Here is a 15,780-nt window from a genome sequence, read left to right on the forward strand (position 1 = left end):
CTCTGCCATCAGGCATGGGGGAATTGAGGCATCCCCCCCCCCCCCGGGCCTATACAATTTATGTATGGTATGTTTGTGTGTACGTCTGCTTTAATAATGGGGTTTTTTAATTTTTTAAAAATTTATTTGATTTGTTATGAATTGTTTTATTGTATGCTGTGAGCCGCCCCGCATCTACGGAGAGGGGCGGCATACAAATCAAATCAATCAATCAATCAATCAATCAATCAATAAATACATAAATAAATAAATAAAATCGGAGGAGGGAGGTGGGATGGCCAAACACCATAATTCATACTTTGAATTATTTGTAAAAAAAACAATAACGTCAAGGTTCCAGGTAACCTCCGAACTCAATCAGAGTCAAAGTCAAAGTGATCCTCAAAATTCCGATTTATTTCCAGTTGAAAGTTCACATCCCTTGTCCCCACCCCCCACCCCCAAACTTGTCACGTTGCCCGCTCAGGTTGTGCCAGCGTGGCAATCCCTCCTTCCGCTTCCACCCAGGTGAGTGGGCACAGGATGGCCTTGAGCCCCTTGAAAGGATGTTTTGTGGCTGCCCCCACTCTCTCTTGCAAACCACCCTCCCCTGGTTCCCATCAACACCAGGCCTCCTACAGAAAGGGTGGCAAGCTGTTGATTCGTCAGCAACTTCTGCACCCACTGGACAAATAAAGGCAGGATACCAATAAATAAAATTGTCCCTCCCTCCCATCTCCCCAGAGCCGTCCAGTTCAGGTTCTGCAGAGGCCGAGATAGGATCAATATTTTTCAGAGGGAGGGTTGAGACTTCTGGTGCTCTTCCTATTTTTCTCAGGTGTTGCCCGTGAGCAAAAACAGCCAGATGATCACCTTCACCTTTCAAAACGGCTGCGTGGCCACTCTCCGGACCAGTGGGACCGAACCAAAGATCAAATACTACGCCGAGATGTGTGCGCCAATAGGCCAGAGGTGGGGAAACTCTTTTCTGTGAAACCCAGCCTGGTTTGCCTGGGAGGCTTTTAGCCAAGTTGGGGGGGTGGGGGGAGTGGAGGGAAGAGGAAACGGCCTTGAAGGACAGGAGGAAGTTCCAGCCCCCAAAGCAACGGTCAGATAAACGGGGCTTGAGCCTTGACTTGGGAAGTAACGTGAACCAGACAAGCCCTTCCCTGGGGGGGGGGGGGGGGAGAAACCCACTGAGACATGCAAGAGGCTGTGATTATAGTTTACAATAAAAGTAGTTCTGACCTCTATGCAGTAATGGGGAGGGGGGTAGTAAGTTTATGCACTATTTATTGAATACTTAATAGTCTTTTTATTGTCCTTCCTTGTCTAGTACCTTAATTACTTTTAAAATAGGAAATAATTAAATAGTATGTTTTTACCCATAAATTGGGCGGCATAGAAGTTGCACAAACAAACAAACAAACAAAATAACCTTGTGGGTTCAGTCCAAAACCTTCAAATGTGACTCTGCTCCTCAACCAATAACGCTGTCTATCATTTGCCCTAATGGGACTTAATCAACTGAAAAAGAGTCCAAGCACCAATTTGAAAACTTATCTTGGTCAGTAAGCTACTCCCACCCAGTCACATGACCTTTAAGCTACCCCGTCACATGATAGTCAAGCCACTCCCACCTGGTCAGGTGACCATCAAGCCACACCCACTCAATAATCCATACCCACAGTGTGGCATTAAAAACTTTGGAAGCCCATTACTTCCTCTTTGGTTTCTTAGTCTCTAGATTTCCCTTTAGGGTGATGACCGTTATTTTATGCTTTTGGAAGGACTTCACCAGAGGGCAGCATCCGTCCGTCCGTCTGTCCGTCTGTCTGTCTGTCTGTATCTATCTGTATCTATCTATCTGTATGTATGTATGTATCTATCTATGTATCTATCTCTATCTATCTATCTATCTATCTATCTATCTATCTATCTATCTATCTATCTATCTATCTATCTAATCTATAATCTATCTATCTTATCTACCTACCTACCTACACATCTGTCCATCCATCCATCCATCCATCCATCCATCCATCCATCCATCCATCCATCCAACAATATTACGGAGGGTGCTGCTGCAGTGGCATAGGGAAAGCCTGTTGGCAACTGGAGCCAGTCTCCTCCTCCCTCCTCTTCCCAAACCCCACTCCCTTCTAGCACTGATGAGGTTACCTAGTTGGGTAATAAAACATCTGCTAATAGCCAGGCTCAGAGATCACCAAGCCCCACCCTGCAGTTCAGCCCTGAGCTACAAACATTGCCTTCTACTGTAGAGAATACCCTGTACTCTTTTTCCGTTGCCCAGTTGTTGTTATTATTACTACTACTACTACTACTACTACTACTACTACTACTACTACTATTATTATTATTATTATTATTATTATTATTATTATTATTATTAATTTAGACTATTTATTAGACTTGTATGCCGCCCTTCTCCGAAGACTCAGGGCAGCTCACAGGATAAATACAAAACAATATGGATGCAAATCCAATTTGTTAAAACTATCAGCTAAAACCCCACTACGTTAAAAAGCAGTCAATGAACTCAGTCCCATCCACACTTTTGACCGCCCACTCTCCCTTAACCTGGTAGCCAAGACTTTGAGGGGGAGGAGGAGGAAGATGTGGGCTGCATTTGGGTTTGGGGGGAGGGGTTTAAAACAAACTTTCCGATTTTGATGGTTCCCTTGCCCTTCAGCGATGTCACCTTGTTGGAAGAGGACCTCACGAAGCTGATTGGAGCCCTGGTGGAGCACTTTCTGGAGCCCAGCAAGAACCAACTCATCTGGCGCTGTGTGTAGCGGCTACCTCCCCCGTCCCTCCGGCCTCGGCTGTCGTCGACGTTATTCCTTGCACTGTGTCCTGCGAAATCCAGGAACCCAGAGGAAAAGCCCTCCTCTCTCCTTGCGTCCATTTCATAGGTGTCTGTGAGCGTTTGCTGTGTGCGGTGTCTGTGTCCCTTAGCCGGCCTCCCAAAGCAGCCACGTTTTGTCAGCTTAGTGTGTGCCCAGTAGTGAACTGCTTTGAAAGCTGACCAGAGATGCCCGCAAGAGAGACAGGACCCGCGGGAAGGGCCTCTGGCATCAGCTCCTGGTGTTCTTCCTCCCCACCCCCACCGTCCCCATAGCACAGGTCAGCTGTCTAAATTCTTTGCTCTACAAAGATCCTTCCAGAGCTTGGAAAACAGCTAGATTGCAAAAAAAATATATATATAATAATTGTGTTTAAGTCTAGGAAAAAAAAAAGTTCTGCTTCTACATCGTTAGCTAGAATATTGGTATTATCTTTACTGTGTTATCAAGTCTTAATTTTTTCCAGGGTTTTTTCCCCCTCCCTCTATCTCATGCTGTGGTATTCAGTAGCCCTAGGGATTCCTAGGTAAAAATCTGGGAGATTTTTCAATCTCCTTAAATCATCTTTGCTGGGTGGCATTTTCACCCCTGACAATTTTGCTTCTGGACATCGACTGAGCCGTTAGCCAGTCAAGACGGGCTAAACCACCCGAGGTTTTGACCTGTCCTCCTGTGTTTTTCTGCAAGTGGAGTTGAGCTAGGCCCAAGTGGATCCCAACCAGTTTAGAATAGCTGATAGGGGCTGTGTCAAAAAGCAAATTTTCCATTTAAGTCTCATTGTGCACAGACTCCCTTGGTTAGCAAACATATCTCTAGAGCAGGGTTTCCCAACCTTGGCAACTTGAAGATATCTGGACTTCAACTCCCAGAATTCCCCAGGCAGCAAATGCTGGGAGTTGAAGTCCAGATATCTTCAAGTTGCCAAGGTTGGGAAACAGTGCTCTAGAGGTTGTAAGAGTCCTGAAAATAGAACTTGTTAATTACTTGCCAGAAGAAAGGAGGTGGATCAATGCTGTAATAATTACATCTTCCTCTCTCCAAATATTTATATTAACAAGTGCTGGACTCCAGGGAGTAAACATGGTGCACCACTGTTTCTCAACCTCGGCTGCTTGGGGCCAGGTAGACCTCAACTCCCAGAAGCTTCGCTGTCTGGGGAATTCTGGGAGTTGAAGTCCACCCTTTTTCCAGCGGCCAAGGTTGAGAATCACCGTTGCAAGACCATCTGGGTGCTCAGAGCTCAAGCCAAGGGGTCTATCTCCTTGGAATATTTTGCCTTGACTAAGATATCCCAGGGAAATGTAGTAGGGTGGGTGGAAAAACTTTGCACCCAGTTGTGTGTTGTGTTGCCTCTTCCCAATTTCCAAATGCCACGTTGGCTAGTAGGAGGCCTGTAAATCGAAGTCCAGGTTTCCTCCAGAATACCCAGTCAGGAAGATGCAATTAGGTGCATTATGGAATATATCCAGTTTGGTGCATTTTTCCATCCGCTGCTAAGCTGTAGCCCAGGACATCCATAGAAAGCACAATGAGAAGAACTCTCCTCACCACAGAGTAGAATCTTTGGCCTGGGTCATTGGCCCTCAGCTGCTTCTCTCCATGTAGCTGCCTAGACCTCTGGCCTCCTAAGGGGCAGGACCCTAGTTAGTCCTGTGGAGCGGAGGTCTTCAAACTTGGCAACTTTAAGACTTGTGGACTTCAACTCCCAGAATTCTCCAGCCAGCTATGCTTCTGGGAGTTGAGGTCTATCTGGCCCCAAGCAACCGAGGTTGAGAAACAGTGGTGCGCCATGTTTACTCCCTGAAGTCCAGCACTTGTTAATTCTGGAAGTCCACAAGTCTTAAAGTTGCCAGGTTTGGGGGACCCCTGCTGTGGAGGACTAACTACAAAGCCTCTAGATAGCACAACACACAGGAGGGTCCCAGTCCTCTTCCTGGAAAAGAATTGAGGGAGGATTTAGCTTTAGTTTAAGGTCAGGTTAGAATCACAGACGTCCAACGCAGCTGCCAGGGCTACACGGTAGAACGAACCTATACATGGATTCTACAACGTCCATTGTCGGACTCATTTCTAGCCTTCCAGGCAGATAATCTCAAGAATTATGACTTATTTAATTTTTAGGGAAAGTGGGAAAAATTGGGTCTAAACGACGCCCCAGGGGGCTGTTGTGTAACTCTATGAAAATTCATGCGGTCACAGGAACGAAGTACAATTTTTTTGCACATGGGAAGCACATCGCAGGGATTTTGAAGGACTATCTGTCCAGATTTAATCTTCCTTTGATACAGTCCAGAGCCAGATTTATTGCCTTTCTGGGACAAATCATTTATTCTTTGAAATGGGAAGTGTTAACTCTAGGTCGTTCACTCCGTGGGCTTTACAGAATTTTCCAAAGTTTGAAGCTGTGCAATGGATATTCTTGATATATTTTGTCTTCTTCAATTTACATGCAATATTTATTTATTTATTTCGCTTTTATTTAAAGCTTTAAGTACTTCCAGGTTTTCTATACTTTTGAGTGACCGATACAGAATGCTGTTTGTTTTGTTCGTTTTTAAATATGCTGTTGTTTTTGTTTTCTGTAACTCCTATCCTGGTGAAGAAAGCCTGATCTATGTGATGGAAATTGTGGATAAAATATGCTTGCTTGCGATCCAGAGCCTGATTTAAAATGCCATCGGAAAACAAGAGGAAGGAGAACACAATACTTTGAGACTTTTTCCCCCTGCACTTTGTTCTAATTTTGGCAAAGAAGAACCTTGCTTTGGAACAAACAAACAAACACAAAAGAACAAAATTGTTTCTTCTTAGTTGGCAATGTCTCCTAGGGACAGAAGAGGATTAAAATTGCCCGGTTCATATAATGAAGAAGTTATTTATGGAATCACCAATAAATACAGAATCCCAGAGACGTTAGATAAGGAATCTTGAATAATTGAAGCACACGGGAATAGACTGTGTGATCATCTCCTTTTGTGGGTGTGTGGTTGATGCTCTTAAGAAAAGTGCCCCACAAAACAGCGTAATAATTGTTTTTGCAGCACCTTGTTTCTCAAAATCAGTCAGATTCTATTGGGAAAAGATATTTTTCTTCCCACTTTTTGACTAATCGGGAAACTTGGAGCAGAAGGGATGTCTTTGAGTTTGGCCCTTCGCCAGCCTTCGATTTGGGTGTCTCCGATTCCTTGCTTCAAAAACTGAAGAGGAGGAGAAGGATTATTTGCTAAGACGCCTAGGAAACGCGTCTTGGTTTGCTTAAAACGCCTCTTCCGTTTCATGTGTTCATACAATGAGAATTGACCTTTCGGTGTCTTTGTTTTTTTAAGTTCTGTTACTTTTTTGTGTACGTTTTCTTTCCTTTTTCCCAGAGGATGTTTTAGATCAGGGGTCTCCAACATTGGCCACTTCAAGACTTGTGGGCTTCAGCTCCCAGAATTCCTCAGTCCGCCTGGCTGGGTGGGGAATTCTGGGAGTTGAAGTCCAGAAGTCTTGAAGTCACCAAGGTTGGAGACCCCTTGTTGTAACTCACAAAACTCTCTTGCATGCTTCCCACTGGGATGGAGATGCAGCCTTTAAAAACGATGCGGGCACGAGATAGAAAAACTGGGACAATATTGGCTTTGTTCTGCTCTAAGCGGGAAGAAGGCCTCTTCTCCGGCAATTAAAATAAATGTCTTAATGGTCTTCCTTCTCCTAAACTCTGTGGTAAAATCGGTGCCAGCCCCTCTCTTTCGGCACAGGGGAACCAGAACGGAGGTCTTGGGTCTTTCCAGTGAAAACAGACCCTTCGGGTGCTGTGTTTGGCAATTGGGCCAAAAGTACAACCTCACAGAGGGACGCTTGGGCAGTTGTCCACTCGGTGGCCACAGGAAGCATTGAAAAGACAATTGGGCTTTGCAGCCTCTGTGTGCGCCCCAGATTCTCGCGCATGTCTTTGGCCTAAGTTGACGCCATAGCTATTCCCCAAGTAGATGGGGTTTGAGCCCTTCTGAACAACACAAGCTGCTCGACATCTCCATGTGTGTTTGTGTCTTTGTGGGGTGTACGACATGCTGTGGGGTGTGTCAGAATGACCCCACAGCTGGAAAGGGTTTGGGGCAAGGTGGAAGGAAGCTTAAGGAAGCTGCTTGAGAAAGCACAAAATAACCTCTTGAGGTAGGAGCTCACACCCAAATGGGTAGATATTTGTAAAGTTGGCTCTTCTTTGACCTTTGGACTTCATCTCCCAGAATTCCTGAGCCAATCATGCCAGCTCAGGAATTCTGGGAGTTGAAGTCCATATGTCATAGAAGAGCCAACTTTGCCTACCCCTGCCATGGGGTGATTCTCTACTTTTGAAGAACCAAACTCAGTCTTGTTGAGAGCTTCCATCTCGGGAAATAGGGCCCTGCCTGCTCTCCAGGCCTGGTGACTAGATTCCAGGTGTGTTGCTAGCCTTGAAAGTTGGGTAGACCCAGAGGTGGGCTGCTAAGGTAGAACGGTGACATGGGCTCGCCCCCGTGGCTCTGAGTGCTAGCGGAGTCCAGCACGATTGCGCTACCGCACCTGGGCAGGTAGCGAAATCGCGCGTGGACACACAGGGGCGCCCATGGCCACGGGGGCGAGCCCACGTCACCGTTCCACCTTAGCAGCCCACCTCTGGGTAGACGTCTGAGAGCAAAGGCTTCTCTGGATCAGAGAAAGAGAAGTGACCACCACCACCCATTTGCGAAGCCTCCACTGACCATTAGAGCAGTGTTTCCCAACCTTGGCAACTTGAAGATATCTGGACTTCAACTCCCAGAATTCTGGAAGTTGAAGTCCAAATATGTTCAAGTTGCCAAGGTTGGGAAACACTGCCTCAGAGGTTGGTCTTCCTTGATGGATTTTTTCCCCAAGAGGCACTTGGACTTTCTGGTCCTTCAGAGAAGAACCAAAAAGTCCAGTTGCCTCTCTTGAAAAAAAAACCAACCACGCCCCACTTTTGGGATAGCCGTGACCTTGGATGATGGGGAATCTCCATCAACGTCTTCCTTGATGGGTGTCCATCAGAAGCTTGTGGAGCTCGGGCTCCGAGGGGCCTTCATGAGAAGTGGCCAGAGATGAGTTCTCGTGGTCACATGAGCCAGAGCCCTTGCTTCTTCCCCAAAGTCACGCAAGTCTTCTTCAGCAGCAGGAGAGGAGCTCTTCCCACCCCACGGATGATGGATGGGCCGCCTTACCTGTGGCCCAAGCCAGATTCGGACTCTCCACCCCTGAGGTGGAACCCTGCAATTTCCGTCCGGCTTCTGAGTATCTCAAGTTGGGTGCGTGCAACTTTCCACCACTTAAGACACATCCACAAATAGTGTAAACACAACATTTGCAAGCAAGAGCAGAAATGGTCCAGAGTACACACACACACACACACACACAAAAGGGGAAATCCATTGAACAAGTGTGTCTCTTTCTATTGGAATCCACCCAAAAGTGGGATTAAGTTGCCCTTAAGTTGCCTCCCTCCCTCAATTGATCCCATAACTCCTGCTTTTTAGTGGTCTTGTTTGGGGGAAGCAGGTGGCTTTGGGGGGGGGGGTCTGAAGGCCCCCCCCATTTCCTGCCCCTCAGCTCTGAGAAGTTCTTTGCAATCCTTCCATTTCACCCGTGCTTTCTACCGAAAAGAGGACAATTACGCTGTCGATGTGGACTCGAGACTTTGCACTTTCTCTCCCCCACCGCTCCTTCCTGTTGGAAGCGTTTCGTGTCTGGATTTTGCTGTCAAATTTGGTTAAAAAGTGTTCGGTTAATAAAATGTTACCTTGATAAGAGGCGTGCACTGGGGTCTCTTTTTCTTGACACAACCGGGGATTTAGAAAAGGGTGGAAAAGAAAAACCCACAAGCACAAAAAAGGTTGTGGCTTTGGGGTTTTAACTCGGGAAAACGGGGGGGGGGGGGGGGAGACTGGCGGATCTTTTACAATTTTAATTTGGGGATTTCTGCCAAGCGGTGCTGGAAATCCTCGACCTGTGACACAATAGAGCCCAACGTTTCTGTTGCTAAGCAGGGCGGTGGTTTTGCCCCGTTTTACAACCTTTTCTCGCCACAGTTCTTAAGCGAATGATTGCAGTTACCATATTTCGGAGTATAAGACACGCCCCCTTTTGCTCCCTAAAAGAGGCTGAAAATTCAGGTGGGTCTTATACTCTGAATGTAGCTATTTCCCCCCCCTAACTAACGATCTTCCCAGCTCTGACCTTGCAGGCTCTTTCATTGTTACTCTCTGCTAAGAATGTTTTCCAAGCCCTAAGTCTTTGCAGGGTTTTTTTCATTGCTCTAACTTGCTCTGAGTAAGTTTCTTTCCAGCCCTAACCAGCTGCTAATGATGTTCCCAGCTTTTAGCAGCTTGCAAGGTGTTACTCTCTGCAAAGAAGAATGTTTTCCAAGCCCTAAATCTTTGCAGGGTTTTTTCCATTGCTCTACTTGCTCCAAATGTTTCTTTCCAGGTGCTAATGATGCTCCCAGCTCTTAGCAGCTTGCAAGCTCTTTCACTGTTACTCTCTGCAAAGAATGTTTTCCATTCTTTCCATTTCTGTGCAGGGTTTTTTCATTCCTTTATTTACTCAGAATGTTTCTTTCCAGCCCTAACCAGGTGCTAACGATGTTCCCAGCTCTGACCTTGCAAGCTCTTTCCTAGTTACTCTCTGCAAAGAAGAATGTTTTCCAAGCCCTAAGTCTTTGCAGGGTTTTTTCCATTGCTCTACTTGCTCCAAATGTGTCTTTCCAGGTGCTAACGATGTTCCCAGCTCTTATTGGCTTGCAAGCCCTTTCATTGTTACTCTCTCCAAATAAAGTTTTTTAAAATCCCTTAACCAGGGGATAAATTAATGTACTGACGCTGACCAGACTAAGGACGCTAGCCAGATGAATACCTGGGAAGCAGATTCTTTTCCCCATTTTCCTCCCCCAAAACTGGTGTGTCTTATTCTCTAAAAAATACAGTAATTTAGTAACAGCAGTCATTAATGAATCTGCTTGTTAAAAGGTCACAAAAGGGATCATGTGACCCCAGGACACTGGACCCATTATAAATAGGAGTCAATTGCCAAACATCTGAATTTTGATCATGTGACACTGGGGAATGCTACAGTGGCCATAAGTGTGAAAAATGGTCATAAGTCAGTTTTTCCAGCAGTGTTGTAACTTTTGAGCTGTTGTAAGTCGAGGACTGCCTGTATATGGAAAGGCGCAGCTTTGAAGAAGTCCCAACAAACCATAGTTTCTGTAGAAGAAAGAATGAAAAAGTGCCAAAGAGAGGGAGAGGATGCCTTAATAATAATAATTACAGAGTTGGAAGGGACCTTGGAGGTCTTCTAGTCCAACACCCTGCTTGGGCAGGAAACCCTACACTACTTCAGACAGATGGTTATCCAACATCTGCTTAAAAACGTCCAGTGTTGGAGCATTCACAACTATTACTGGAGGATGGAAAGCAAATGGGAACTGTAGTCCTTGGGAGCTGTGCATAATGGGTGGTCCACCTTTGGAACTCTGACCTGTGTTTTTAAATGGAAAAGGAAGGACCAGTAGCAGTGGAAATGACCCATGTGTGATTCAAGTTGTAACAGGATATAAATGCAGTGTTTAAAATAGCAATACAATGTGAATTAGCTGCTTCAAGAGGTGTGGCCTATGCTGACTGGGGAATTCTGGGAGTTGGAGTCCATAGCTCTTAAAGTGAGAAAACACTTTTAAAGGTTTAATTTAATTTAATTTATTGCATTTATAAACCTTGACCACCCCCCTAAACATTCGGTCAGCTATTTTTTACTATTTTTTACCACCTGTCCAAAAGAAAATTGTGGCTGCCTTAAGTTATTTAAAATAATAATTCGCCAATAAATTAAAACAAATTTAAAGACAGGTCCATGCAGATAAATGCACCAAAGCAAAACTTCCCATGGAAAGTACAGCTGTGCAACCTGACCTGTAACTCCTCGCTGCACCCACCAGGGGGGGCTATGGCCATTCTAAATCAAGGCTGGGGTGAATTTTGTCTTCCTTGCAAAAACAGCTGCATCGCCATCCCTTTCCAGATGTGAGGGATCGGAGCATCTGTCATCCCCTGCCCATTGAGCAGGCACACTGGGAGCAATGAGAATTCTAGATCGATAGAATTGTCCCTGGGGGAGGAAATTTACCCCGAGTTAGAAACGGTACCATAAGGTCTCCTGCTTGAGCAAGGAGGTTGGGCTGGATGACCTCCTCTGTTATTCTTTCTTTCCGTTCTCACTTCTTTCCTTTCTTTCTTTCTTTATTTCTCTCTCTTCCTTTCTTTTTTCCCCTTCCCTTCTTTCTTTCCTTTCTCTTCTTTCCTTCTTTCCTTACCTTCCTCTTTCTTTCTTTCTTTCTTTCCCTTCCTCTTTCTTTCTCTTCCCTTCTTTCTTTCTTTCTTTCTTTTCTTTCTTTTCTTTCCTTCCTCTTTCTTTCTCTTCCCTTCTTTCTTTCTTTCTTTTCTTTCCTTCCTCTTTCTTTCTCTTCCCTTCTTTCTTTCTTTCTTTTCTTTCCTTCCTCTTTCTTTCTCTTCCCTCCTTTCTTTCTTTCTTTTCTTTCCCTTCCTCTTTCTTTCTCTTCCCTTCTTTCTTTCTTTCTTTCCTTTCCTTCCTCCTTCTTTCTCTTCCCTTCTTTCTTTCTTTCTTTCTTTCTTTCCCTTCCTCTTTCTTTCTCTTCCCTTCTTTCTTTCTTTCTTTCTTTTCTTTCCTTCCTCTTTCTTTCTTTCTCTCCCTTCCCTTCTTTCTTTCTTTTTCTTTCTTTCTTTCTCTCCTTTCTTTCCTTTCCCTTCTTTCATTTATTTATTTATTTGTTAGATTTGCATGCCTCCCCTCTTATCCTCTTTCTTTTGTCCTTTCCCTTCTTTCCTTTCTCTTCTTTCTTTCATTATTATTATTATTATTATTATTATTATTATTATTATTATTATTAAATTAAATTTGTATGCCGCCCCTCTCCGAAGACTCTTTCTTTCCTCTTTCTTTCCTTTCTTTCTCTTTCTTCCTTTTTTCTTCCTTCCTTCTTTGGTGTCAGCTACCAGTAACATGGTCAAGTTACATGGTCAATGGTGCACAACCATCTGTTTTGTGACTGAAGTGACCGAAGGACTGGGAAAAGTGATCTATGATCAATTTTTCACACGGCCATTGAGGCTTCCTGTGATCTCAAGACTTGAATAGCCGTCACTTTACCTCAAGGGTCCTCTCGCTCTCTTGGGGAGGGATGGCCTAACCCGGGGGTAGGCAAAGTTGGCTCTTCCATGACTTTTGGACTTCAACTCCCAGAATTCCTGAGCCAATCATGCCAGCTCAGGAATTCTGGGAGTTGAAGTCCACATGTTAGAGAAGAGCCCCCTTTGCCTACCCCTGGACTAGGCCATCAACCTAGCTGGCTGATGGGGAATTCTGGGAGTTGGTTCACCCAGACTATTCGGTTTGTTGCTTGCTGCTTAATTCCTTCTGGGTAGTAGACTCTCAAAGGCTCAAATGACCACTCATGAAAGTGTTAACAACCAACTGTTAAACTCCTACTTAGGAAATCCAGTGGGTTCCACATCAGGAATTGAGCAGAAGGTGACCCTGTGGAGATGGGTTGTCCATTAATCTCCCCAGTAAGAACATTTTGCAGAGGCATGAAATATAAGGTGTCATTTCTCCTTAGCCTCTTGTGCAAATGATGTGATTACTACACAAGGATCCTTCCTCCCTCCCTCCCTCCCTCCCTGTTTTTCCACCTTTCCTCCCATTTTTCTTTCCTTCCCCGTCATCCCTTAGTTCCTTTTTCCTTTTCTTCCTTCCTTCCTTACATCTTTACTCCCTTTTTTCCACCTTCTCTCCCTTTTTTCCTTCCTTCCCTTTTTGCCATCCCTTGGTTTGTTTTTCCTTCCTTCCTTCCTTCCTTCCTTCCTTCCTTCCTTCCTATTTTTCCACATTTCATCCCTTTTTTCCTTCCTTTCCTATTATCCCTTAGTTCCTTTTTATTTTTCTTCCTTCCTTCCTTCCTTACATCTTTACTCCCCCTTTTCCACCTTCTCTTCCTTTTTCCCCTTCCTTCCCTATCTGCCATCCCTTGATTCATTTTTCCTTCCTCCCTCCCTCCCTCCCTTCCCCCTCCATCCCTCTCCCTTTTCTCTTTTCCTTTCCCTCTTTCTCTATTTCTTATTTCCTTCTTCCCTTCCTTCCCTCCCTCTCTTCCATCCATCCATTCATCTTTTTCCTTCCTCCCTTTTTCCTCCCTCTTTTTTTCCATCCATCCATCCCTCTCTCTTCCCTCCCTCTCTCTGTCTGTCCTTGTCTTTTTCCTGGTACTCCAGTGAGAAGGCTTGCAAAATAAAATAAAAAATACCCAATTTCAGATAATATTTTCAACAACAATTGGAAATACATTCTGGCTCTATCTTGCTTAATTTCCCCCCCTCTGCTCTCGCAGAGGTAGGGGCCTTCTCTCTGCCCATCAAATATCACGCATAATCTCCAAGAAGGACAAAGCTATAAGCAAAAAATAAATAAATCAGATTCATTCTTACAGGATTCAGCAAAGAATAAAGAGAGGCAATTTGCATTTGTCCTCCAAATGGAATATTTAAAGAGTGTTTCCATCACCTAAAGAGTTAACGGGACCAAGAACATCCTAAAAAGAGGCAGAATTTAGAGACGGATGCATCTTTCGGGTCCATCAGTTGCAAACTAATTTGCAGCCCATCTTGGTTTGAATTATCCAAACCGACCCAAACCCACAAATTTGCAACGTCTGGGTTCACCCTTATTAAACCACCAGGCTTTCCAAATCAGATAGACTTGACCTGAGAGGCAGCCAATTACAAAGAGTTGCAGCTTCATCCCAGCTCTTACTAGAGATAAGACTGTAATTTGCACATAGAGAGCAGATGTGTTGGAGTTTTCAGACCGAGGATATTTTCCTAGATGTAGCTGGAGGCCTTGAGCAATTTGAAAGGGGACATTTGCTGGCACAAAACGCTCTGTTGCTGTTCCTGGAAGAACAATGCAAGGTGCCGGTCCTCATGAAGATTGAGAAGAGACCATTTGTCCTGGAAACCTGGCCTATGCATCTCAATCCCGAAGACAATGAGGAGCAGTGACTCACCCATTTCCTAAAGCTGGAATTCTTCCAAATTCCAGAACTGATGGCAACTTGAGTGGCCCATTTCGTTTCTGCAGCAAAAGCCAGTCCATTTTTTTCATTGGTCTAACTTGCTCCTAATGTTTTTCCCCCCAGCCCTAAACAGGTGCTAATGTTTTTAAATTATATTGGAGCTTTTAAGTCTTTTTAGTCATATTAATTGGATTCTTAGATGTATTTCTATGTTCTTTTTATATGTTGTGAGCCACCCCGAGTCCTCGGAGACAGGCGGCATGCAAATCCAATAAATGAATAAATCAACTCTTACTGGCTTGCAAGTTCTTTCATTGTTACTCTCTGCAAATAATGTTTTCCCAGCCCTAAGTCTTTGCAGGGTTTTTTCCATTGCTCTACTTGCTCCAAATGTTTCTTCCCAGGCGCTAATGATTTCCCCAGCTCTTACCGGCTTGCAAGCTCTTTCATTGTTACTCTCTCCAAATAAGGCTTTTTAAAGCCCTTAACCAGGGGATAAAATAATGTGCTGAGGCTGACCAGACTAAGGGCGCTAGCCAGGTGAATATCTGCAGATTTTTCCCCACATTTTCCTCCCCCCAAAATAAGGTGTGTCTTATATTCCAGTGTGTCTTATACTCCGAAAAATACAAGAAGTGCCAGAGCCCACTGTGACAACATTGCCAAAAAAAGCACTAAGAGTTGTTAATTTAATCTTACGTAGCTTCTTCTCTGGCAATATTACACTGCTAACCCGAGCGAACAAAACATTTGTCAGACCAATTCTGGAATACAGCTCCTCTGCCTGGAACCCACACTGCATATCAAACATTAATACAATCGAAAGAGTCCAAACATATTTCATGAGAAAAGTCTGCTCACAACAAATACCTTATTCCACCAGACTTGAAATACTGGGATTAGGCCATTTACAACTATGTCACCTCCGATCTGATCTAAATTTAGTTGATAAATGTGTTAGCAAAAACTTCAGAAGAGAAGGATTTAGGGGTAGTGATTTCTGACAGTTTCAAAATGGGTGAGCAGTGTGGTCAGGCGGTAGGAAAAGCAAGTAGGATGCTTGGCTGCATAGCTAGAGGTATAACAAGCAGGAAGAGGGAGATTGTGATCCCCTTATATAGAGCGCTGCTGAGACCACATTTGGAATAATACTGTGTTCAGTTCTGGAGACCTCACCTACAAAAAGATATTGACAAAATTGAACGGGTCCAAAGACAGGCTACAAGAATGGTGGAAGGTCTTAAGCATAAAACGTATCAGGAAAGACTTCATGAACTCCATCTGTATAGTCTGGAGGACAGAAGGAAAAGGGGGGACATGATCGAAACATTTAAATATGTTAAAGGGTTAAATAAGGTTCAGGAGGGAAGTGTTTTTAATAGGAAAGCGAACACAAGAACAAGGGGGCACAATCTGAAGTTAGTTGGGGGAAAGATCAAAAGCAACATGAGAAAATATTTGACTGAAAGAGTAGTAGATCCTTGGAACAAACTTCCAGCAGACGTGGTTGGTAAATCCACAGTCACTGAATTTAAACATGCCTGGGATAAACATATATCCATCCTAAGATAAAATACAGGAAATAGTATAAGGGCAGACTAGATGGACCAGGAGGTCTTTTTCTGCCATCAGTCTTCTATGTTTCTATGTTTCTATAAAATCATACACCAAAATGTTCTTCCTGTTAGTGACTACTTCACCTTCAACCGCAGCAACACATGAGCATGTAATAGATTCAAACTCAATGTAAACCTCTCCAAACTTGAGCACAGAAAATACGACTTCAGCAACAGAGGGATCAATGCCTGGAATTCA

General features: G+C 44.3%; 1 protein-coding gene across 2 annotated transcripts in view; it reads left to right on the forward strand.

Moving 5' to 3' along the window:
- Positions 1-3,239, forward strand: part of PGM2L1 (phosphoglucomutase 2 like 1) — a 63,331-nt gene extending 60,092 nt beyond the window's left edge. Inside the window, exons 12-13 of one of the 2 annotated variants that reach the window (XM_070749444.1) lie at positions 818-951; positions 2,693-3,198. In XM_070749444.1, coding sequence (XP_070605545.1) covers positions 818-951; positions 2,693-2,795 — 237 coding nt within the window. In that variant the 3' untranslated portion in view covers positions 2,796-3,198. Of the gene's footprint in view, positions 1-817; positions 952-2,692 lie in introns of both variants that reach the window. The other variant, XM_070749443.1, reaches the window with a different exon arrangement.
- Positions 3,240-15,780: the final 12,541 nt, after the last annotated feature.

The sequence above is a fragment of the Erythrolamprus reginae genome, chromosome 4 (assembly GCF_031021105.1).
Source record: "Erythrolamprus reginae isolate rEryReg1 chromosome 4, rEryReg1.hap1, whole genome shotgun sequence".
Classification (NCBI taxonomy): Eukaryota; Metazoa; Chordata; class Lepidosauria; order Squamata; family Dipsadidae; genus Erythrolamprus; species Erythrolamprus reginae.